The sequence below is a fragment of the Bos indicus genome, chromosome 10 (assembly GCF_029378745.1).
Source record: "Bos indicus isolate NIAB-ARS_2022 breed Sahiwal x Tharparkar chromosome 10, NIAB-ARS_B.indTharparkar_mat_pri_1.0, whole genome shotgun sequence".
In the NCBI taxonomy this organism is placed as follows: domain Eukaryota; kingdom Metazoa; phylum Chordata; class Mammalia; order Artiodactyla; family Bovidae; genus Bos; species Bos indicus.
The window spans coordinates 43,644,405-43,669,475 of record NC_091769.1 but is presented as its reverse complement, the minus strand read 5'-3'; the positions used below and the strand labels follow the sequence as shown (position 1 = coordinate 43,669,475).

At 41.4% G+C, this 25,071-nt stretch overlaps 1 protein-coding gene across 12 annotated transcripts in view; it reads left to right on the top strand.

Moving 5' to 3' along the window:
* Window positions 1-24,780, top strand: part of TRIM9 (tripartite motif containing 9) — a 118,967-nt gene extending 94,187 nt beyond the window's left edge. For 2 of the 12 annotated variants that reach the window (XM_070797399.1, XM_070797398.1), the window contains exons 7-13: window positions 867-1,005; window positions 12,892-13,080; window positions 15,593-15,634; window positions 16,056-16,079; window positions 16,889-17,192; window positions 20,311-20,473; window positions 22,722-24,780. In XM_070797399.1, the coding sequence (XP_070653500.1) occupies window positions 867-1,005; window positions 12,892-13,080; window positions 15,593-15,634; window positions 16,056-16,079; window positions 16,889-17,192; window positions 20,311-20,473; window positions 22,722-22,784 (924 nt within the window). In that variant the 3' untranslated portion in view covers window positions 22,785-24,780. Of the gene's footprint in view, window positions 1-866; window positions 1,076-1,163; window positions 2,967-12,891; window positions 13,081-15,592; window positions 15,635-16,055; window positions 16,080-16,888; window positions 17,193-20,310; window positions 20,474-22,721 lie in introns of those variants that run through there. The other 10 variants (XM_070797402.1, XM_070797401.1, XM_070797407.1 and 7 more) reach the window with 8 other exon arrangements.
* The last annotated feature ends 291 nt before the right edge of the window (window positions 24,781-25,071 follow it).

Genomic DNA, 25,071 nt, shown 5'->3' with positions numbered 1-25,071 from the left:
TCACTCTTCCTCCCTTCCCTGTTTCCTCCCTCTTCCCTCTGTACTATGAGGAAAAATCTGAAAAGTCATAATTTCCCTTCCTGCACTTCGAAACTCTTTTGCTTTGAATGTCATCTTTGTGACAATTCCTGAAGCTATCAGTGGTTTATAAACATACCAGAGAGACCACATTCATGTTTCCAAACCTGTTTTTTAAATATAAATCATACTGGTGAATAAAGAGCTCAGTAGGTATAATATACTGAATAAATGTCAGCTTAATAAGGATAATGCTATCTGTGGTGGTGGTGGTTTAGTCACTCAGTCTTGTCTGACTCCTGTGACCCCAAATACCCAGTTTTAATCTTTGAAGCCCTATTTGCTAATAACTAGCATTCAGTGAGCTGACAGACCCATGCTAAATACAAGGCACTACGCTAGTCAGTTTGCACATATGACCTTATATAATCTACACACCAACCTCACAAGATAGGTTTTTTTGTCCCAGTTTTACAGAGAAGGAAACTGAAGCTAAAAGAGGTCAGTTCAGAGCCCAGTATTTCACAGGATGAGTCAGATCAGGCAGACCCCAAAGCACCTTCTCTTATCCATCCTGCAACACTTGCCTCCTGAATAACTTAGAACAAAGTATTGTATTAGTCGCTAAGTCATGTCTGACTCTTTGTGACCCCATGGACTGTGGCCTGTTAGGCTCCTTTGTCCACAGAATTCTCCAGGCAAGAATACTGAAGTGGGTTGCCATTTCCTTCTCCAGGGGATCTTCCCAACCCAGGATCAAACCCAGGTCTCCTGCATAGCAGGCAGATTCTTTACTGTCTGAGCCAAGTTTAGAGTTAAATGGTGGCCCGTTCTTTTCTGACCCTCAGGAAGTATATGTTGGAAAGGAGACCATGTGCACCGTGGATGGTCTTCACTTCAACAGCACATACAATGCTCGCATCAAGGCCTTCAACAAAATGGGAGTCAGCCAGTACAGCAAGACGCTGGTCCTGCAGACGTCCGAGGGTAAGGCCCTTCAGCAGTATCCCTCAGAGCGAGAACTGCGAGGCATCTAGAATGGCTGGCAAGCCCGGAGGTAACCCCACCACTGCCCACATTCGCAAGTGTTTCCATGACTTGCCCTGCATTCTGGCACAGAGCCGCTGTTTCTCTCCTGCATTTAGAGAGCTCATGGTGTGTGGACGGGATCAGACCAAAGTGTCCACAGCAGCAGTTCCAATGGCCTGGGCCGGCGGCTTCCTTTGATAACACTCTAAATAAGCTGCAGCGGAAGAAGCTGACAAGTGAAGGCCTGAATGTGCCGCGGTGTGTGAGGCGAATGTTACCTAGGCTCTAGGGCAGGCTCCCGTTGTCCACGACACACATCACTGGCCAGTTTTGCCCAGAGGATTCTAAATTGCTTTGTAGCCCTTGCTCGTATCTGAGGGTGGGGCCAAGGTCCTTTCCGCTGTGGATTTATCCAACTGAATGTGTTTCCAAGGGGTGTGGGGCCCAGGGCTATGCCAAGAGGGCCTGTTGGCCACTCCCGGTTAACCTTCATGCACCAGGACCAGGCTCCCTGTGGGCACCAGACAGGAGGAGACCAGCACCTCGGCATTACCTGGCCATTCTCACCTCTGCCAGTCCCTCTAGGCTTAGTTAGCCTGCCTGGGCCCTCTGCACAGGTCCATCTCTAGAGAACTTTTGCTTCTTGGCTATACTGTAAATATCTTGGTCATCAGAAACAAGCCACCCATCTCAGGAGAGGGGCTTGGATTTGATGGCCAGGTATAACCTCTGAGCCACTTCACATTTTCACTCTAAAAGCAATCGTCACACATGAGATTAAACCTATGGTGAGGAATTTGTGGTCGGTGCCAAAGCATTTTCAGACCTTCTGGGTGTCATTTTAATCACAGGAGCCACCCCCGTCCCATGGCATTCTCCATAACTTCCCTCTGCAGAGCTAATTATGTTGATTTTGTTCACATTCAAAATGTTAGCTGAAAGAACTGTGGTGGCGTTTTCTCCCACTTCCCACAAACCTCAGCATGTGCCGGTCACCCTCTAAAATGGTTCACATGGTTAAAAACAAGCACAACTTAAATCCCACAGCAAGGTTGCAAGGCCCCTAGCTGTGAAAACCACACTTAGGGAGCACTTGTGTGTCTGAGTGATGCTACTCAAAGAGAAGAATTCAATGAAAGGGACAAACCCACGTGACCTACCCTGACTTGGGTTATAGGGATGTGGTAGCTAAGCCTCCTCTGGGACCCTCATTTTGGCAGCTTCTCTCTGGGAAGAGAATTACCAGCTTGAGAGCAATTGCCTTCCCAAAGCTAAGTGCTAAAGCCCTCCAGGAGCCTTCCTAGGTGCCATGCAAAAGGGCCTCAAGGGGGATGGCCTGGTTTCCCATGTGTGTATACAGCAGTTTGATTAAAGAGTGAAGTGCATGCCATCAGAGCAGGCAGACAATTTGTAGCAATGTTATTAATCTTTGTTCACCAGACCTAAGGGAAAACTATTTCTATTCATAATGCATCATGGAAGTCATACTATTCTGCTAAAATCAGTTATAGCATAGCAGCCTGAGCACTTACGTCTCTCTTTTCATCCTGCAGGAGGATGTAGTTTCTAAGTTTCGATTAATGTTCATAAGATTATGGTGTCTAATAAATTACAGGATTGGAACTGCGATCCTTGGTACCACAGTCACAGAACTGGGGGTCATTTTCTAAAAGAAACTAACGGAACAAGTCCTCTTCCAACAAAGAAACTGTACTGTAGAAATTAATTTCCTCCATGAATTTTATATATTGTGTACAAATATAAGGTATGTATCTAAATACAAAGAACACCCTATCATCGTGTAGATGTCAGTATTCTCTGTTACTGCACAGAAGTGATTTTATCATGATGAAATAAAGTTCACACACATACTTTCTCCATAACTTTGGTTTGTTCTATTTGTTTCTCCCTCATTCTAATTCATTACAACAGTAAGACAAGATTTAAAAAGCAAGAAAAAACATAGCAAATAGCTTGTTAAAAAAAGAGAGGTTTGATCAGTCTGTAACCATTGAGAAAAATATAGACCTAAAGAATTATACCTCATTTTTGTTTTTTAGAAATCAATGAGAAAATGCTGTTAACAGAGTTTCGATACATTAGCTGAATTTATACTTTATTAATCTCATTTCCTACCATTCCTGAAAAGGTTCACTTTGGAGGTTTTTTCCTTTGCTGCTATTGTGGGTGATGGGATGGTTGGTTTGCTCTCTACTTTAACAAAATCTTTTATGTTCTTTTTTAGCAAGAGTTAACCCCTTTCCAAGGTTCAAAATAAAAAGTCTGTATCACAGAAGGGTACAATTTCATATGTGATAGCAAGTCTAACTTGTATTTTCATGCATTTAGTCCAAGGTTGAAATCACTTGTCACTTAACCCTTTGAACTATCACAAAACCTTCTGCTGACCTAAAGGTAAAACATTATGTGGGGGAGAGCAAATGTCCACATTGTTTGTTGTGAATTCTGACCTTTTTTTTTTTCAAAGCAAATATATTTGTCTATTTGTTGGGCATTATTTGATAAGTGTCTGCTGTATGCTATGATATGGGTATACAATGTTGAGCAGAGGTCACCCCAGATGTCACGGAGTTCACAGTCTAGGAAGAGAGGCAAGCCTTAAAGAAATAGACACACAACTATTGCATATTTACAAATTACGGTGAACACTGTGAGAAAAGGAAAGGGACCATAAGGAAGACATGATTTGTGTAAGGGGATCAGGAAAACAATGGAAAGTAATTTAATGCAATGGAAAGTGTAAAGAATGTGTTATCAAAAGACATAAGGAAAGGAAAACACATTATTACCTGAATTCAAGCTTAGTTAGTTCCCTGAAAGCAAAGCTCCTGGGCATGGACTTAAAACTGCCATGAGAATAAGTCCAGCTGCAGATCCAAACCAAAGTACCCTGACTGAAGAATAAGCTTAACTGTAGGCAGTTGAGAATTTTAATGAAATTTTAAAATAAGGCCCATAGCCTGGTTATATATGTATTTCTAAATGATTCATTTGATATCCACGATGGCTGTGTCACAGTCTCTGAAACCATCTGCAAAGAGTATTTGTTTAAAATATTATATAACAAGGCTCCATTAATAAAGTCCTCAGGCTTATTCTGTGTCTTGAAGTCTATTCTCCTGCCAAAAAATATTTAGACATGGGTGAGAATAGGACAGAAAATTTTTGTTTATTTCCCCCTACTTTTCTCCTACCTATCTAAACAGACTGTACTTTTTTCCCCTTTGTTTAAAATCTGGAGAAAAAAATAAGGTAGACCAAAGATAATATTCCTAGCACTCAAATAGTTCACTAATACTATTATCTGGCTGGTAAAAGATCTTTCCCTGACTCCCCTCAGCTCTCAGAGCCAGGGAGTCACTTCATGCAGCCTTCTCAGCAGAAAAGAAGCTGAAGCTCACCAATTCTTCAAGAAATTAAAGCACAGAGAGTTGCACCTTCTGTGCAAAAAATAAAACCCTTTGCATAAAAAGATCATTTTCCTTGGACACATTCTAAGAATTACTAAAGAATATGGACATTTTAAAGACTCTTGATCTATGTTTGCAAATTGCTTCCAGATTTTACATAAGAAATGTATGAGCTATTCCATTTTTAATATCACCTTAATTCTAGTATTTAGAATTTAATTTCAACTAACAAGCAGCTTCTAAAAGTAAAAACGTTTCTAAGAGAAGGTTTTTAATTCATATTTTCATAGAAAATATGATTGTCTTGCATCTAATAGTGACATGAAATACAACATACTGAAGGGAAAATGAATATGATATAAAGGGAAGGAAAGACTTCTCAGAGAGAGAGAGAGAAATCTAAACAGAAGGAATAACTGTACGCAAGGCAAAGACTTCAAAATATGCCTTGAGCTGACTTTGCAAAGGAATCCTCATTCACTCAAAAACATTAACTGAGCATGTCGATTTCATGATCACAGAGATGCACATAGCATGGCCCTGCCCTAGAGCTTATGGGCTTTATTCTTCCTCCTCCCTGAATCTCATGGCACCTGGCTCAGAGTGGCAAAAAACTACGGTACCTCCTCGTCTCTCCAGAACTAAGATATCCACCCTACAACGTGGGTAGTCATCTTAGAATCAAGATATAAGCAACAATGACCTATGATTGGCAAAAAAAAGAAAAAGAAAAGATACAGAAGCTTTTGTGATGTTCTCACAGCAGAGCCCTTGGTGTCACTTGGCTCTCACTTACTCTTAGTTTACCCACAATTCCATAGAGTTCATTGACTCATTTGCAAAGAGTGCAACAGATTGGAGGCATCACATTAGCAGAGAGAAGAAGAATTTGGTATAAAAGTGAATTGAAGCTATTGGCAGCCTTGAGCAAAGAAAGTAACTGGAAAAACTGAAAAATCCAAAAAATCAAAAGCGAATGTTCTTGGGGCATATGCTCCGATTAAGAAAGCCAGAAAGTATGTAATGTATTTTAGAATGATTTCCACATTGTACATTTAAAAGTCAGTATGTATTCTGGAACTCTTGGTAACAGGGTATTCAAGTATATCTCAGAAGGCTTTATGGAATATAAGTACTTCCTCCTCCCCTCACCAAATACTATGATAATAAGCCCTATTTCATTTTGTGTAGAGCTCCTAAGAACTTTCTTCATTATCCTTTAAAAGATTCTGTAAAAATGACAGCAACGTGAAAGTCTGCAAATATTTTTAGGATACTGAAATTCAGTGGAGGAATTGTATAAAATCTATCCATTTTCTGTAAGGGCCTAAGGAAAACATAAGGATTCTTTTCTGTTTATTCTAAGACCACTGTATAGACTTTGTACCTCTGTACCCATCACTACTGTCTAAACCTCTCTTCTGTCCTCTTGCTGTAGCATCCCAGATTTACCCTGTGTTTTAGTTTCTCATTGCTGATTTAACAAATTACAACAAGGTTAGTAGCTTAAAACAACAGATTTTTCACCTTACAATTCTAGATGTCAGAATCTTAAATGGGTTTCACTGGGCTAGAAGTGAAGCATCAGCAGGACTGCATTCCTTGGAAGCAGTTCTAGGGAAGAATGTGTTCTGTTTCTTTTTCCAGCTCCTAGAAACCACCTATATTCCTTGACTCATGCCCCCTTCCTCCATCTTCAAAGCCAGCAGCATAGCATCTTTCAATCTCTTTCTGACTCTGATCCTCCTGTTTTCCTCTTATAAGGGATCCTTGTGATTAAATCCCTTGGGCCCACCTTGGTAGTCCAGGATAATGTCCCATCTCAAGATCCTTAATTTATTCACATCTGTAAAGTTCCCTGTGCCATATTAGGTGACATAGTCACAGATTCTGGGGATTATGACATGGACATTTTTTTGGCAGGTCATTATTCTGCCTACCACACTCTGGGAGAAAAATATTATTCTTGTTATTCCCACTCTACATATGGCAAAATGGAGCCCAGGAGAGGATAAATGACGTGTCAGGCCTGAGCCTTTCAGCTCCAGTGCCCAGCACAGTACATTTTGATGCTGACATTAAAACAGTGCTATTTGCACTCAACCAATAGGAGGGAAAGAGAGAAAACTATCCTAAGTCTATTTGCTAAACGTCTGAAAACAGCTTGTGGAAGCAGTACTGTGTAGCTGCTTCATGTATTCATCCAGAAACCCCAGGCAGAAATAAGACTTCTAACACTTTCAAAGAGTCACATTAGAATTTCGTTCTAAAGAATAATATTCCTGCTTTAAGAAAGAGATGTGGGAATGGCTGTCATTCCTTAACACACACACACACACACACACACACACACCTGCCCAGGCTGAGGTTCTCCCCAGTGTGGACGTTTTTCAGCTGGCAGTGACCAGTTGCTGCCTGGGAAGGAAAAGGATGTCAGAGCTGCATCTCTGAGGTCCTGGAAGGACCCCACCAAGTGAGATCTGGAACTGGGAGCCCTGCTCAGGTTGAAACCAAAGAGCTACTTATTCACAGAAGCTCTCAGCCCTCCAGATCTCGACTGTGAGGCCAAGTGGGAAGAATAATCAGTGATCATGAGAGAATTAGGCTGTAGATAAGGCTGTAAATTCCAGCGCTGCCCACATACAGGAGCTCAGAGCACAGAGAAAATGTGCTCTCAAGCATCCTCTTTCTTGAACATCCACAGGAGCCACCTGCCCAACACTTTCCAGGATTGTTTTATCTAATGACAACTAAAGGGTTGGGATTCTTGAAATGATATCTTAGAAATTGCTTTCTAAAAAGGGGACATAGAAAAGGTTATTCATAAAGATTAAAATGCCCTTTTCTCCCCCATTAGATTCTCAGCATCACAGTTCCCTTTCAAGTGTGATAGCGCCTTCTCCCACACATCATAGGAAATAACCCAGAGAATAGTCAGTGATACAGGCAGAATGTTGGCAGAATGTAGGCCCAGCATGACCCCAGATGCCTTTGTTCACAACCTCTTTGCAGATACTTTATAGTAATCAGGGGCCGGAGTAGCTACTGTACTCTTAAACCTTGCTGCGCTAAGACATCCCCTATCCCACAAGAGAAGATGTAACCTTGTGGGAGAAAAAGAACCTCACCTGCTCTCAGTCCACCCATCCCATGTGGCCAGAATCCCAAAGGGTAGGGTAATGTGTTTGCCTTTCAATCTGTATCCACCACAGTCCCGAGAACTACTCTATATATAGATAAGAAAGATTCATCCTCAGTATAATGCAGGGTTTGGAGAATGATAATTAGATCATCTACACAAAGCTGGGTCACCCCTGAGACCTCCAATACATGCCCCATGGCCTATAGCATCAACCTTACATTTTATACATTTCCAAGGCACAAAAGAGACCAATGACCTTACCACCCCCAAAATTGTATCCACCAGGAATTGATCTGCCTGTGTCCTTATCCAATCACATCACAGCTGGTAGTGTGACTTAAATGAGTTCCTTAATCTTTCTGGACTTCAGGGTTTTGTTTTTGTTTGGGGGGCAAGGTGCTGTTTGTCTCTAACACTTTAAACTTAGAACAGATGATCTCTAAATTCTTTACAATTAATACACCCTGGTTTTCTTCAAAATTACTGCTGAAAGCTGTTAATTATTTCAGTAAATGCTATGAACAAGTGTAGCCACCTCCCGTATCCTCCAGGGGTATAGTGGTTCTTAGAGGCTGCCTGTGATACTGAAAATTCAACACTAATAGGAATAGTTAATAAAGGATCAAATAAAGAACAGTATATGGTCCACTGGAGATATTTCCTGTCTGCCTGTGCTTTACTCTTTCTCACTCTGAGCATCAGCCCACCACCTCCCCCCAGAATTGTGTTTACTTAGAAGAATATGCATTTCCAGGACAAATTCTTCAAGGTAGGTAAATCATGCTTGAACAAATTTGGGTAGATTTTACAAAATCCAAAGTGAGAGGCATAATGATAGCTTTCAAAGCCCAGAGAAAAAAGAGATTTTGTTCCTTTTAATTTTGACAACATGTATGACATCCAGGGAATTTCCTGATTTTTCATAGGACTGAATTGGATCCAAACCCTATTTTTGCTTCTGGGGAATGCACTTTGTATCTGACCATCTGGGGAGCAGTTTAGTCCTTTGGAATCTTTTGCATCCACTCTTTTGTATTAATAGTTTCCTTATAAATAATTACCTGATGTTCTAAATTGGAATGGAGGACTTGGTGACAGAGTGTGCAACTGTCCCATGGTGGAAAGAGGGTGTTTCATTTCTTCTTTTAAAAGGAGCTTTTCAAAACAGATTTGTTTCTCACTTCTCAACTGCAATTAATGCCATACTTAAGAAAGATTAAAATACCACCTTTCATTGTAAATTATGTACCAGTGGGATATAGTTGTGACTTGGGGTGCTTATTAGATCATTTAAGGAAACTTCGCCTTCTTCATTCATTTCTTGGTCTCTTTAAATTCCTCCCAAGAAAACAAATTATTTTACAGCTTGTTTATAATTGAACTGGAACTCATCTTTAATGCTGCTTGTGCAACTCGTAGTGACATATTTTGCCTTATTTAGCTCTGAAATACAACCATTTTGTTGAACTAGTATCCAAAGGCTGCTTAAGTTATGAAGCTTTTCATACCAGACAGGACGATAACCAAGAATTCTACAAGAGCATAAAGGAAGCTGGGTTAATGTACATTGTCATAAGGAACCCCTGTCAATTTGCTTTTCCTCTTTGGATTCCAAAATTAACACCTCAAAGACTACACATTTCCAAAGAGTCTGCAACACCCGTAGAAATCTCTAGTGCACTGTACATGTTGAAATCAGTCAAGAAATTCTGTCTTCAAAAGTGTAAAAATCAATAATATAAGACAGATTCTCTCTAAATGTTTCCTATTTAGTTACTCAGTTCTAATACAGTGTCTGCTAATGAAAAAATAAAATAAATATTCAGTAAGTCAAAAAGAGATACACCACTTAAATATCCTTTTTTTGCCTCAAACCCAAAACTCAGTAAATAATGTTTGATCCCCAGTCAATCTTTGCTTTGATAATTCTTGATTGTTTCTTTCAAGCAGAGGCCCCAACTCCAGAATCAGCCAGTTCCAGATGGAAAGAGAAAAGAGTCCAGGCAAAGACCAGAGGAGAATGATGCTCATTGACCAAGTTGAGGGAAAGTGTGTCCTGACACATTCCCATTATAAACACAGTCCCTCTCCCAGAGTTACTGATATGCCCAAAATTGCTACACCAGTATTCAGCTGGTGTTCTGTTTTCCCTTGCTGTTTTGGCTAAATTGCTTTTGCTTACCAAAGCTCTTCAGCAGACAGGATCACTACATGTGATGAAACATAAGAAATTTAAAATATTTAAGGAGCTATTTGTCTTTCTCTAGTGACCAATGTATTAAAAATTAATAATAATTATCCTGAATATTAGCTATGACCTAAAACATAGCCTCATATCATGTATTCTGAAAAAAAAAAACACTAACCCAATTCCTCTTTGTCATGACTAATAGAATATTAATGGCTGAAAAGCCTTCTCCAGATCTCAGTAGTTGTGCTTTGAGGGAAAGTAAGGAAGTCAGTTTAGATCCTTTCTGCATCCCAGGGTATAAAACAGAATACACACCATAGATAGCTGTGTGTATGCTCAGTGTGAGTTGTGTGATTTGGCTAAACATGAGTGTAGCATTACTGTTCCCAATGTTGTCTTATTGTCTTTGGTTCATGTCTTTGAACATGTCCAGAGGGGCATGATGAGGAGAGTAAAGATTTGAGATCCATACCTTAGAAGAAAGATTGGAAATCAACTCTCTTTATCCCAGAAAAGTGATTATTTTTAAAGAGAACCATGACTGCTCTTGAATATGGCCTCAGTAATGCTACACTTGAGAAGTAGGGCTCCCAAAGTGGTATATCCAGAACAATATAAGCAATAACTACAACAGGAGGAGGCTGCCCAGAGGCCATGAGATCCCTAACCTAGAGGATTTCAAGGGGAAGCTTATTATTGCTGCTCAGATGATATCAAGATAAGTGTCTTCCCTCTAAGACTCCTGCAACCTAAGGTATTATCAAATGGTTTAGATGACCTATAGGCAACTGACCTGACATTTGCACCCTATGCCGAGGGAGAAAGGCACAAAGCATCTTGCTGGGATCAAATGCTCGCTCTCGCTCTCTCTCTCTAGCTTGCTCTCTCTCTCTCTCTCTCGTGCTTCATTTGGACAGTTTTCATGAAGCAGTAGGACTTTTTTTTTAAACTTCTTAGAGAAAATGGGGTAGGAGTACAAGGTAAGAGCCCAGCTGGTAGGGTATGGGAGACCACAGGTAAGAAAAACTCAGAGCAGAGATGGAGTGATTGGGTAACATGGATATTAAGTAAGTTTGCCTGAATAGAGAACATGGCTCAAGACTAAGAGGACTCAAGGAAAATTGGGTCATCAATAATGGTTCACATAAAAGGATAGAAAAACTAACCATTCTAGTGTTCAGTTACTAACCCCATGAATAACCATAGCTGCCCTCAGCCCCCATCCTGCAGAGTGGTCCCATCACCAACTCTAGGTGCTTCTTCCTGGTGCTGAGAATAGAAGAGGTGAGTATGATGGGGTTGGATTTGCTTCCTGAGTCTGGATATAGTACACGTCTCTTCACTGGTTTTCAGATGATTACTTGGGGGTTCAGTATACTCCAGAATTCATTTTATTATATATGGCCTTTTCCTTAATTATTGGAGAAACAAGTATTTTAAATATAATGAATTAGCTGTTACCACCTGGTGAAAGATACATTTCTAAGAAAATTCTTGTTAAAAATATTTTACTGTGATAAATACAGTTGTAAATTCTCCCCCTAAAAGATGCCCATATTAGTTTGTGGTGTTGTGCAATTGTCTTTCAACTTTTTCTATTAAACTAAAAGACTAATTCTACTTTGAGATAATTATATCATAAATCATTTCTTAACAAGAAATAGTCACACATGCCAATTTACTCCAACCATGTGAAGTTTAGGTAGAAGAAAATTGGAATGTATTATTGGGAACACAATGCCTCAGCTCCATAAATAGCAGTTTCTTTTCTCTGAAAACCTTGTTTGTACTTTTCTTATTAAAGAAAAAAAACTTCCCCCAAACTAAAAAAAAGTAGCCTGAAAAGCTAATTTTAATGTTTTAAGTTCAAAAATGAACATGAGGCTGGGTTGGCAGTATTGAACTGAAACCTGCCAGTGCCCTGCTCTGAGCTTCTCGAATAGGATCCCACTCTGCACACATATGCTACACTGAGCATGCATGGAATAGCATTTTGATAGAATAAGGATATGTTCGGTACAGAGGAACATGCTAATAGACTCAAACCAGAAACATATTCCCAGGAACACTTTAGCCACCAAAACAAAATTATTGTTTCAATGAGAAGAAATTTCCTTTGTGGTTTTGGAACTAGAATACTACCATCATGCTCTCTGTATTTCCTGAATTGTTACTATCAAATTGAGTTCTAAGATGTCCCCAATTGGTAAAACATGTGTCTCTGACTAGATCACTCTACAGCCTACAACCACCTATTAACAAATGAGAAAGGAATGATTTCAGTAATTTAGAGGTGAGAAACTACCTCTAAATTACTTTAAATTCTAAAACTAGATGAAGCAATTGATATGTCATTACTATGGTATAATAGCCATCTTCATTCCAGACCTGACTATCTGAAAATAAAGACATTTTTGCCAATAAAGACCAATGTACCTCACCACTGCCCGTGGTCGTTTATTCTTAGAGAACCAGAGATATTCAAGGGCACCCCTAAGGGCTGATCTTAATTCAGAAACAAAGGTAAGGCTCCTTCCCTGATTACTTGTTCAGCCCACTGTCCTTCTCTGATTTAAAGAGCAAGTCTTGGATATGCTGGTATAGAAAAACCATCTTGTCCATTTAGAAACAGAAATATATATATTAAGAGAGAAAAGGGAACATATGGAACAGCACAGAGTTAGTAAAAACCGTCACCTCCTAAATAGAAACCTTTTCAGAGACCATTGTTGTACAAATAGTAATACCCAACAGATGTGAAGAGGGTAAAGTATTGATCTCTTGGTCATCAATGGGTTAATTTAAAGTTTCTAAGTTCAGCTCTAAAGATATTTAATTAAAAGGAAACTTCCAATACTTTCTGTACCTGTAAAAATCAAGGGAAAATGAAGACAATCGTTTGTGATGTTTGAAGTGTCCTCTGGTTTGAGTTCTGTCCTGCCAAGAATTCCCTAAACCACATTGGCCTCGATGGGGTGGATGAGGCTTTGTGAAAATGCATTCGTGAGGCAGGTCTTGGGGAAGCGTGCCCGGCAGGTGGCAGATTTCTGATCTCTAGTTTGCATTGATCTTACATTTAGACACAGACTCAGAAGAACAGACAGTCCCTTTTCCAGTGCCTTCGGAAAGATTGCCGCTCCGTAGAATGAGTCCTTTCTCCTCCACCCTTAATCTACAACCCAGCTTCCCCGGGAGAGCCTACTTTGATTTCCGATCCTCACCCCACCAGCTGAGCTTGCATTCCTCTTTACAGTCTCTCAATGCACCGGGTGAGCCGAGCTCGTCTGACCTCTTCTCTTGATCTCTGTGCCTTGAAGGCATCTCGGAAATACCTGTTTTGTTCTTGCTGTTCATGTGTGTGCGGAGGGCAGTGAGCTAATCTCTATGTCTGTGGCCTGCTTCCGGTTTGAGGAGCATTTGGATGATGGGAGATTTGTGGCATTCATGTTTGTGTGCTGTGAGGATTAACATCGAGCTGTGGTCAGTGTATATAATGGTGTTGAAAAGTGATGAGTGAAGTGGTTCTTTTTGCACAAGCTGGTACCACCACCGTGGGAACCCTGCTCTGTCATCACATGCCATGGCGTAGCACGCACAGGTGCTGGCTGAGGGGAGGCTGTGGCCTTAGTTTGGAGGTTTGCAACCCTGCTGTATCCAGGAAACCAGCTGTGTCTGGGAGACTGGATCAGTGCATCCAGCCTGGAGTGGTCTGATTAAACATAGACTCAAGAGATCTTTACTGAAAAAAGTAAAAAACTTGCCAACAGCAGAATGCATCATGCAAAGCAGGCAAACCAGAGAGCAGAAAGTATTTTCTGCAAAAGCCTTGCTCACTGGTCAGACAGTGTACTCAAGGCTGATTTTTTTCTAAGCAAAGAGAAGGGACAATCACCAGCTAAATCAGAAAGCCTTAACTAGCCTAAGGCCCAAAGATGGGAGTCTCTGAGAAGTTAGGCCTCCGGAAGTTTCCCACAGCTGAGAGGGTTGTGACAGGGTTTCAGGTTTCAAGTTGGACTAGTGATACTATTCCGTGAACTCTGTCTAGAAAATAGAATCTTAAAATATCTAAGACGCAGACCTATTTGATCTCTTCAGGACTATATTGTAATCAGGGCTACACATGATGCACATTTTACATTTCCAGAGGCTTCTTTTGTTTGTTATTTTATTCTGTTTGCTCATCCCACATCCTGGAATGAAGAAGGCCACAGCATGACAGTGCAAAAAGGATGCAGGGACTTCAAGCTCTCTTTAAAATGACTGTTTTTCTTTGTGCTTTTATGTTTCTTCTTGTTTCTCTGTGCACTATTGGCTTTTAAACATGCTTTGTTATGGAACTCTCTCCACTTGTGTCTAATGTACGGAAATATTGTTATAGTCTTTGTAACGTATATTGTCTCAAGAATAAAATGAAATGTGGGTTTGGGGATATTTGATGGCTGTATTTGACACCATTGTTGTATCGTTGAACCTTAAATGTACGATGGTGTATTTAAAGTAGTGTAAAAAGATTTCAGAAAGCTTGTTTTGACAAAGATTTGCACAAGGCATGATTCATTTAAAAAATTTAAAAGCCCTATTCACATTCTGCAGATTTATTTCCAAAGCTGGATGAGATACAGTTTTAAAACTCCATGTGTTCCATATTCACTAAGTTCTCACCTGTGAATAGGAACTGAGATGATAATTGATAGAAACTAAACAAGTTGTCTGCCACTTTTGCAAATGAATCCATCTCAGAGAAAAATAAAGTAACCAAAAGTAAGGTCATAATCTTTACATTTTGCTTTTAATTCAATCATTAGTCCCTTCTAAGGTGCTTTCTTAATTCTTTTAAAATTCTTTTCATTCAGTGTATTACCCTTCATTTAGCACATAAAGGCCTGACTGAGTTGAAAAAAAAATTAAATGATCCTTTCTAGGAGATATCCTAGTGCTCATCAAAAACACATTTCAGTCACTGACACCACTTTAAATTGTAGCTCACACGACTTTGAACATTTTAAGACTAGAATGCTTCATCCACCCTGATGAAGCCTCTCATGGAAGAGGTAAGAGTATCCAAATATTAAGGAGGGGAAGGTGGGTGCAAGAGTTCCTCAGGTGATTCTAATGTATCTCTGAGGTCACTCCACCCCATCAGCCTTCATGCTGGCTCCCCTCCCTTAGGCGAAAAGGATGAGGTAGTAAAACAATCTGAAAAAGACAGGAGGTCATTTTTGTTTTTACTACATTTATTTCATGTCATTATTAATAATTACCAGATGTCTTTAATAACATATAGATTACACCACATATTTAATTCTATAATTATCATTTGACTCAGGCCCAAGTCACGGTAAAGGCCTTTTGGCACAACCAGAGTTAGAAGAACATGGAATAGTGATGTAGAATGGAGCTTTATCAAGATCCAGTGGTTTCTCCACTTCAACTGGATGAATTTCTCCACTTCAACTGGATGAATTTTTCTTGTTTTCTTCTGAATATGAAAACTTTACTGGAAAAGGTTAAACTTAGAAGATGATAAAAAATTTAAGCTCTGCAGTTTAGAAACAATCGGAGGAGACTTTATTAAATTAAAAAAGAAAAATCTACTATTCATTTTGAAAGAGCAGAGAAGCAGTTTTTACTCCAGCAAGTAAACTAACATAAAAAGGGCTTTGGTTTTTCATGAATCAGGCCTCTGATGACTACTCAGCTGGTGCTTTTTACGTGTATACAAATAATCTTTATTGAATTGGTTGTTGTTTCATAGCTTTGATGTGTAGTATTTCTTTATAGGATGCAATTTTGAGACACAATCTGCATCTTACTCTCAATTAGGCAAGTATACCTATTGTAATTGTTATCTTTTACTTATGTGCTTGGTATGCTCCATTCCCTTCAGAAAATAAATGGTAGCAGCTTATTCTATGTCAATAAAATTGTTGAATTGTCATTCAAATCCCATTATAGCAATCTCTCTCATACTTAGAAAAAATGAAAAAGATGCCTGTATTTTTAAATGTTGTACCTCAAAGAAGATTACTTTTCCCCCAGATTTCTTGTACAACAATGCAAGCACTCATTATAAGCAGAAAACTTGTGGGCAAAAGGTACTAATCAGACCAATGGCTGTAGTGTATGCAGTTTTAAACTTAGCCCTTTTTTGGTGTTAGTCTATCAAAAGAGACATGTATTCTTATCAGTGTCAATTTTGCCTCCTATTTCTCTCTCCCATGCTTTTCACTTGGAATGACAACAGTTGACATTAAAAAGCTGTTGGCAGGTATGGAATAACCTTACTCTGTTACCAATAGCAAAGACCAAAATGCATGTGAGGTGGTTCACAGGTTTGATAAATCAGCGATTCCGCCTGTCTGGAGGAGGTTCTTCGTAGGTGGCATTTAGAACCTGGGCACAGCACTGTATACAAAGACATCATTCGATCTGCACCTAATCGCCAATACTTTTTACGTTTTAAGAATAACACTCACACCATATCTGTGATGAAGGAAGCAACCAGTCTTACATCCAAGTCTCAATCACTCGTGAGAATTAGTTTCTGTTGCTGATAGCTCCAAAGCTTCTGAGTTTTCACTAACACTGAGGAAATTTTCAAAACAACTAAATTGAGCACTTCTGTTGAAGGAGTATTTCCATATTTCACTGAGTGTGTTTTATCCCTCCTCCATCTAGGACTCTAGTTACTAGCCTCCCCGTCTCAGGGTTACACAGGCATCTTAGCGCATCCCTCTTCCCTTATGTCTCTGGTGTACTGTTCTGCCAGTCACTGGGTGAAGGGACTTGATGCCACTTCACTCCCGGATCACCTGGTTGGGAGTGCAGTCTGAGCCAGGTAACCCCTGCTGAATCGGTCGTGTGTCATCCATCTGTTTCTGGGTGCAGAGAGCCCCAGGTCCCAGGACGTGCCCTCTGTCTGCTCACTCATGGCCCCTTCTGGCTCTGGACACTTCCTTCCCGCATGGAAGCATGAAAATGGGACAAAACACTCCTCTCCTGCCCAGGAGTAAATTACGGTGGGAACTCGTTGGGTCCGTCTTAGTAACCAACCACCCTCCCCTCTGTTGTCCCCAGTGGCCTGGTTTGCTTTCGACCCTGGCTCGGCACACTCTGACATCATCTTCTCCAATGACAACCTGACTGTGACCTGCAGTAGCTATGATGACCGCGTGGTGCTGGGGAAGACCGGTTTCTCCAAGGGCGTCCACTACTGGGAGCTGACAGTGGATCGCTACGATAACCACCCCGACCCTGCCTTCGGTGTGGCTCGCATCGACGTGATGAAGGATGTGATGTTAGGAAAGGACGACAAAGCTTGGGCAATGTATGTGGACAATAACCGGAGCTGGTTCATGCACAACAACTCGCACACCAACAGGTACCCTGCAGCCCCGCGCAAGCAAGCCTTCTTCATGTTGGCTTCTGGTCCAGAACAATAGCCCAAGTTCAGAGACCTATTAAATAGACAACATGAAGGAAGTCGGGCAGGCCATCTTTATTAAGTAGACCTTCTACTGCTCTTAGCCGAGTCCATCCTGGTGTTTTGGTTTTTGCATAATGATAGGGACATGAGCACTTTCTTAGACCCCTCATTGCTGTAGTCCACTTAGGGCTGCAAACTAAGAATCCTCATGAATATCCATTATAGAAAAACATTCCAGGATTCTAAAACACAGTCTTAAAACTTACCAGAAAAGCACTTGTGTACAAGATACTCAGTTTTTCTGAACATCAGTTTCCAAATCCACAAATTAGGAAAATCATATTTTTCCATGCAGAAATGTTCCCATGATTAAATGAGACATGCAAAAATGCCTCCCATCAGAAGCATCTGAAAATAGAAGCCACTGTTCTTATCATTATCAGTGCCACAGTTAAGTGGTATTGAGCACTTTAATTTAAACTAAATCTTATGGGTTTGTTTAAATTTATGATATATTTAAATCTTATGGATGCCAGTTTGGATAGTTTTATAGTTGAAGATTGAAGAACCCTCTTACTATTATATGGATTCAGAGCACCCAGTTTGCTGGGGAAAAAGAACGCAGGAATTGTTTTCAGTTTTCCTTTACCACCAAAATCTAGGCAATTATAATTTAACTCGTACCTATAATATTTTCTCTAGACTTCCTTTTTCATTTGGTTTGTGTTTTCTTCCTCAAATGTATTTTTCACAAATTTTCTAGGTGGAGAAGTGTCTTTTAGGAACCTTTTAGGTTCCTAAAGACATCTTTTAGGATGTCTCAAATACATCCCCAAGTTACATTCTTATCGGTGTCTGGAATGGGGGTGTGGGGGACTACAGCTATATTCAGTCAGAAGGAAAGTGAGTCGTGCAGTGGTAGGCAGTGGGCTCCACTGTCTCGGCTTCTTCTGTGTGCTCATCACTGCCTCTCTTCTAGCAAGTAGGTCTCCTAGGGCCTCCACTTCTTCCCTTGGGTAGTTTCTCTACGTCTGCATTCAGTCGTGCTTCGTTCACTGTCCCTTGAAGTGAGCACATGTTGCTGGCCAAAATTATGGCCTTCTCTGCCCGCCAAAGCCGGATGAAAAATACAGAGACAGAGTTTGGAAGAAATAGAAAGGTGGCTCCAAATTATCAGCCAGTGGAAAGGGGAACACAGTAGGCTCATGCCTCCCCCACCGTGGGGAGTCTAGGGGCTTCTATAAGATGGGGAACAAAGGTGTTAGAATCTTGATTTCTTCTTCTTGCATTGTTTCCAAGGCAGTCATACTGGCTGGTGTCAGTAACCCAGTGCCTGAGTCTGGCAGTTCCATGGCTCTGTGGCCTTCTTTCTGATGTGTAACTACAACAGGAAGAGTGTTATAAGGGTAAACACCAGATAGCATAGAGTCAAAGGAAAAATAGGTGTGAAGTGTAGTTCCTGCAGAGTTAGGGGGCAAAAGAAGCAAACTTAGTTACAGAGTTAGGAGCAGTTAAAGTGAAAAAAAAAGCTAGGATTGTTCAGGCCTGCTCACTGTTCTCTTTATCTTCCTGCTTCTCAGGAACAGGAAAGAAAAAGACTCACTCCTCATTTTTTCCCTTTTCACTTGCAACACACACATGCCATTCCAGCCTGGTCTCAAATCCTACTATGTGTACAGAAGCTGTTACCTTCAGGGATTCACATTTGAGGGACCCTCTGTCGCCAGCTCTGATGCCATCACCCATGTACCCCACTTACTTTTCCCTTTCAACTTCTTTATTTTGGAATGAAGGGGTAATAACGCAACTGCCATACTATACAGAGAAATAGTTTCTTAAAGCAGAACACGTCGCCTTGCATGTAAACTGCATGGCACCAGGGCCGTCATTGCTGAAACTGAGAAATTGCCAAGACACCATTGATACCCCGGCGTTTTTAACGGCTGTGCACGGTCTGTGTTCTGCATCCCAAGGGGAAAAGAAAAACGCTCTCACGTGTCTGTGAGGCTGAAGTTCAGTACTGCTGGATCTCAGTGAGGAGGAAAAGGACAGATCTGATTGTCTAGGCTTAATGGCTTTTGTGAAACCATCAGTTAAAGCATAAGACACAATTTGTTTCCAATGACAATCACTCCAGCTCCTAGAGTATAATCATTTCACCTTACGGAGAGGAGATTCCTCTTCTTCAATGCCATTTTATGGAGAGCCTCCAGCTTCTCAATTCAATTTCAGTATGCCCCAAATTCCCATCTTTCTGGGATGAGTTTTTCTGATTAATGGATAGCATGAGGCCCCAAATCTAATTTTTCATGCATGTGTTCTAGGTTCAGCTTAAGTGCCTCTTTACTTTGACTTTCAAATTAAATCATTTTGGATTGAATGACGCTTAATTCACAACTTGAGACACAGCTCTAGGCAAAGTTCTGATAGCCTAAAGGCTACTTTTTGTTCCCGGCCTTTGATGCTTGTGTCTCCATGTGGAGACTGTGTGTGAAGGGGTTCACTCTTAGCAACAGCAGAGCAGCGCAATGAACCTGTGCATTCTCAACAGGGGCGTGAGAATTGGTTCAGGGAGCAAGCAGATCTTACTTTTTTATATACATGGGCTTCCCAGGTGGCGTGAGTGGTAAAGAATCCACCTGCCAATGCAGGAAACTTTTTATATAAAGCAGGAGACATAAGAGACATGGGTTTGATCCTTGGGTGGGAAGATCCCCTGAAGGAGGGCCTGGCAACCAACTCCATTATTCTTGCCTGGAGAATCCAGAATCCCGTGGACCGAGGAGCCTGAAGGGCTATGATCCATAGGGTCACAAAGAGTCAGACATGACTAAAGTGACTGAGCACGGCACAACACAGCTATACATACAGCTCATAAGCAGATAAACAATATATCTGTGGCATTAAAATTGTATGTGAGGAGGGGTCACTAAGAGGAAAACTGTGTTAAAAGGCTTCAAGGGTAGGGTATGATAATTTTAAACAGATTAAGAAATACTGGTTTAACCATACAAACAGGGAACTTCTAGAAGGAGGACGGGCAAATGAATTCCCATGTTTTCTTTTTCCACAGAACTGAGGGAGGGATCACAAAGGGGGCCACGATTGGGGTCCTCCTCGACTTCAATAGAAAAACCTTGACGTTTTTTATCAACGACGAACAGCAGGGTCCCATCGCGTTTGAGAACGTGGAGGGCCTGTTCTTCCCGGCAGTCAGCCTAAACAGGAACGTGCAGGTGAGCGGCTGCTCCATTTGTGAGGCTGCCCGCGGGGCGGTGAGCTTAGTCCCCGACCTGGGAGGGCCCAGACCAAGACACGGAGGAGAGGGGATTGCGGGACGGGTCGGACGTGACAAGGGAGATAATTCCAGACCAGCATAAGCCCCTTCATTATATTTAGACACAGTTTGGTGAACAGCAGCGGGGGAAACTGGGATTCTCTTGTGGCAGGCTAATGACTGTCCTCCTGAGCCCTAGATTCCTCTCTAGTGGAAAGGAAACTCTTGAACCTGCTGGCCTGAAAGCAAATGAAATGACTGCCGCAAAGCCCCAGGAGTGCCTGAGAAGTGAAAGTGTGAGCCTGAGGTGCTAACAGGATGCTTAGAAATCTGGAGCTTCTCCACTGCAGTCTTATCACTTCTGTTAGGGAGAGAAAACATAGTCCCTGCCTGCAAGTTAGTTAGTAATGATTCTTTGTAAATATAAACAACAGGGTTTTCTTATTTGTTCATCCAATAAATGTCAACTGAGTACCTGTGATATGTCAGGCACTACTGAAGTATTGTAAGTATTGTTGTTTATCAGTGACAACACAGAAATGAAAATCTTGCCCTCTTAGAGCTTGCATTCGAGTTACAAGAGAAACAGTAAATAATACACACAATTGCTGTGTTAATTATATAGTATATTAGAAGACAGTATTGGAAAAGATCCTGATGCTGGGAGTGATTGAGGGCAAGAGGGAAGGGGGCAACAGAGGATGAGATGGTTGAATGGCATCACTGACTCAGTAGACATGAGTTTGAGCAAACTCAGGGAGTTAGTGAAGGACGGGGAAGCCTGGTGTGCTGCAGTACATGGGGTCGCAAAAAGGCAGACATGATTTAGCGACTAAACAACAACAACGGCAAGGCAATATGCAGTGGAGAGAAGACAAGGAAAGGGTAGGGGACCGAGAGTGCCAGGATAGGGAGGGCAGTGGCAGTCTTAAGCAGGGTGGTCAGCATAGGTGGGCCTTATTGCAGTCACAGGTGAGCTGAGCCTTGAAGGAAGTGAGGGAGTGAGCTGGGTAAGGCTTTCCAGGCAGAGGGAACAGCCAGGGCAAAGAAGGTCCAGGAAATCACAGCTGGGGCAGATGGGGGGCGGTGGGAGAACAGATGAGGGCACGCGAGAGGGTGCCCTACCAGCCACTGCTGAGATGGGAGCGCTCACTTCCGTCTTGAGCTGGAACTCGACATTGGCTGTGAACTTCACTCAGCAAATGGCTGCCGAAAAATAGATAGGGCTTAAGTATCAACACAGTGCTCATGATTTTTGTTGTATACAGAACTACCATCTTGGGAGCTATTTTAAAAAACCATTGTTGTTTATAAGTATGTGTGCAGTAGAAGTGATTGCAACCCAGTGACCTCTGCCCTTCTCTCTTGCTGCAACTTGATGGGTTTTTCTGGAAGGCTGAAATCTAATCCATCAAGAGTTTGGATCTACATTGGACCAAAGAAAGCCATAGATTTCCCTAGAAGTGTGTTTTGGAAAACACTCATTCAAAGTTTTCCGCTTTTTTAGCTGTTTCCCTTGCAAAGACTATTTTACTTAATGATCTTTAGAGGTTTCTGGGATGTTCTGAGTATCTTCAGAGAAAGACTCTTAGACTGGGGAAGACAGGGACAAGGTGGAGAGAGATGACAGACAGCACTGCAAGAAATGGTTCTAGCCTGATTGGTGCAGCCGTCCACTGAGGTCTGAGGTTAGACAGAAATCAGTGAAATAGTTTAAGTGCCCATGTCTCCTCATTCTTGGCAATCATCTAGGCCATCCCAAAGTGAAAGGCTTATCCTAATTGAAATAACTAGGGGACAAGCAATAGGGGAAGGGTTGTCTGCTCATCTGTTCTCTATCCATGGATATGGCAGTGACCGTTGCAATGCGGCCAAAAGGGTTTGCCACCTGCAAATCAATGCCTCATTCTTCAGTCATAAGGAACACAATCTCCCCAGAATTCTTTGAAGAGGCAGGTGGATTCGAATCATATTATCAAGTGTCTCCAGGATCAGGGAGCCCAGCATGGTGGCCAGGTTCTTAGCACAGGCTGAATTCTGCTGGAGATCTCTGTGATGTCTACTAGAACAGATGTTACAGAAAAGTGAACAGATCCCTTTCTGAGTTAGGAACAAGCCCACTTACTCCTAAGTGGGGAGAGGGTGCAGTGAGTTGGGTGGTGGGGGGCTCCTAAAGTGCCTCCAGGACTCACAGTCTCTTCCCCTAGGTCACGCTTCACACGGGGCTCCAAGTCCCCGACTTCTACTCCAGCAGAGCATCAATAGCCTAAGAATGTGCCGTGGAGGCGCCAGCTGCCTGTTCTTACCTCCCGCCTGAGAGTGACTGCAAGGAGCTCAGCCAGACCTGGAGGGAGAGAGAGGAGGAGAAACGCTGGTCCTCATACCCACAGCGCCTCCACTCACACCCTTCCCCCCAGCCTCTCTACTGCTGTAAAGCCTGCTTTCTCTTCCATAGTCAGCAGTTCTAACCAACAGAGGACCTAGACAGCCCACCGTGTCACTTTGTTTCCAAACCCAGATTTTGCTTTTATTTACATTAATTTTTATGTAGGTGAGTTATCTTTTGTTTTTCTTCTGATCGTGTCATTGGTGAGTTATGAACTGGCACAGCCAAGAGAAAATTCTCCTAATAACTTGTTTCTTAAGCTCTCTGTCAAAGAGGTAGGTGGTAGGAAGAGGTAGGGAAGAATGAGCTGAACTTGGAGCTTGCCATTTAGAATGTTCTTAAGTGTTCTTGCCCTGTGACCTCTCATGCAGTGTTACCTCTGCATAGCTAGTCTTTTCGGCAATGAAAAGTTTTACTATCCATTGAAGCACAAAAATGATGGCTACACAACTGCATAGAGGTTCATAGCAGTGGAGGCTCAGAGGACATCTGGGTCATTAGGCGGGGTCAGAAACCCTGGTCACTGATTGAAACTGGAAAGTCTCTAAACATAGGCAGGCCAGGGGACGTCATGATTTGGTTCATTTATTTATCACAAGTTTTTAATTGAGAACCTATTATGGACCAGACACTGTTCTAGATGCTGGAGACACAATAGTGAATACACAGGTGTGGTCTCTGCCCTCCTGGAGCTTATATTGTCCTAGGAGAACAAACCAAAAATAAAATTATTGCAAACTGTTACTAGTACTAGAAAGGAAATAAAAAGGGCCAGAGGTGCTCATTGGCAAGATCTTTCGGATCCCCCAGAATGATGCTAGAAATCCATACATTCTGGCCACAGCGCCAGAAACATACCAACTCAATGCCTTTCCAACTGTGCTATTTTAATTATGGTACCTGCTGCCATTCATCACAAAGCCCTTCTTTAGTAGAAATGATGTCAGCATTCGTATTTGTTAATGCTGCAGTGATACTAAGCCTTAAAAACCTAATGTGAAAAAGAAAGTAACAACCAGAAGGAGGCGCTCTCGTTCTCTGTAATGGGGGATCTTAAATTGCAGCTCACAGCATTCCATTCTCAGGATTCACGCTCTTGTCTCCGTTTAGACTCACTTTCTGTGCCTGTCACAGGTGAACTCTCCATCCACTCAGCTGCCACTCACAACCCACCTTTCTGGACTAGTTCAAATAATGTTTGGAAGGAAAATGAAATTGTAGGTCACTGCTCTGCTCTTAACAGAGATAATAGCAAAATAGAAGAATAATAAACGTATTACTTCCATGTAGAGATAGACCTATATAAGCTTCCTTTCAGATTCTTTAGTTTGACATGAAGTTTTAGAAGATGTTGGACCTTGAAAGAAGTTCTGGTTAGTTGTCTAAATATTTGCCAGGGGGTCAAGAAATTCACCATGAAAAAAAGAAAAAAGTAACGAAAGGAAAGCAGTAGGATGGGAAAGCTAGCAAATTAAAGTTTTGGGCAAAAAGTAATATATGTAAATAGCTAATAGTTTACTTTTGTGCTTTATTTAGATTATTTCTATCTGCTGTGGTGTTTTTCTAATTAAGTGTACCTAATTTATTGAATGGGTGCTATCCTGTTTGTGTCCACCTTGGTTTTTCTTGGCTACAGAACCACTCTGTTGCAGGCCAACACTAATTTGATATTTGATTTACTCCAATGAGACTTGATGGCTGGGCCGCTGTAGACTCATAGTTACTCTTATTCTTTATTAAATCCATCCTGCTAATTAGATTTCTAGTGACTGGTAACACATAGTTTACACAGAATTGCAATTATAGATGCATATAGCTCCTGTACTAGAAAAAAAATGGATATTTCTGGTGTACCAATAAATGATTTTTATGAGAGAACATTTTATGTCTCTTTAGAATATCGCAGTTTTTTTGCCTATTTGGGACGACACTTCACTTTTGTCAGAGCAATATTTCTTCAGCAAAGGGTCATTGGAAGGTCCCCCAGGACTGGGGAAAGCAAATGTACTTCATCCCATCTCCTCAGGAGCCTGGCATTGTCTCCTGGTGGTACTGACCACCTCAGCCTTAACTTCATATAACATATTAATAGTTGATGCCGTTAAGGGTATGCCTCCAAACACTGGGGACTTACTTTAACAAACTTGCTCCTAGAAGAGCCGCAAACTTGT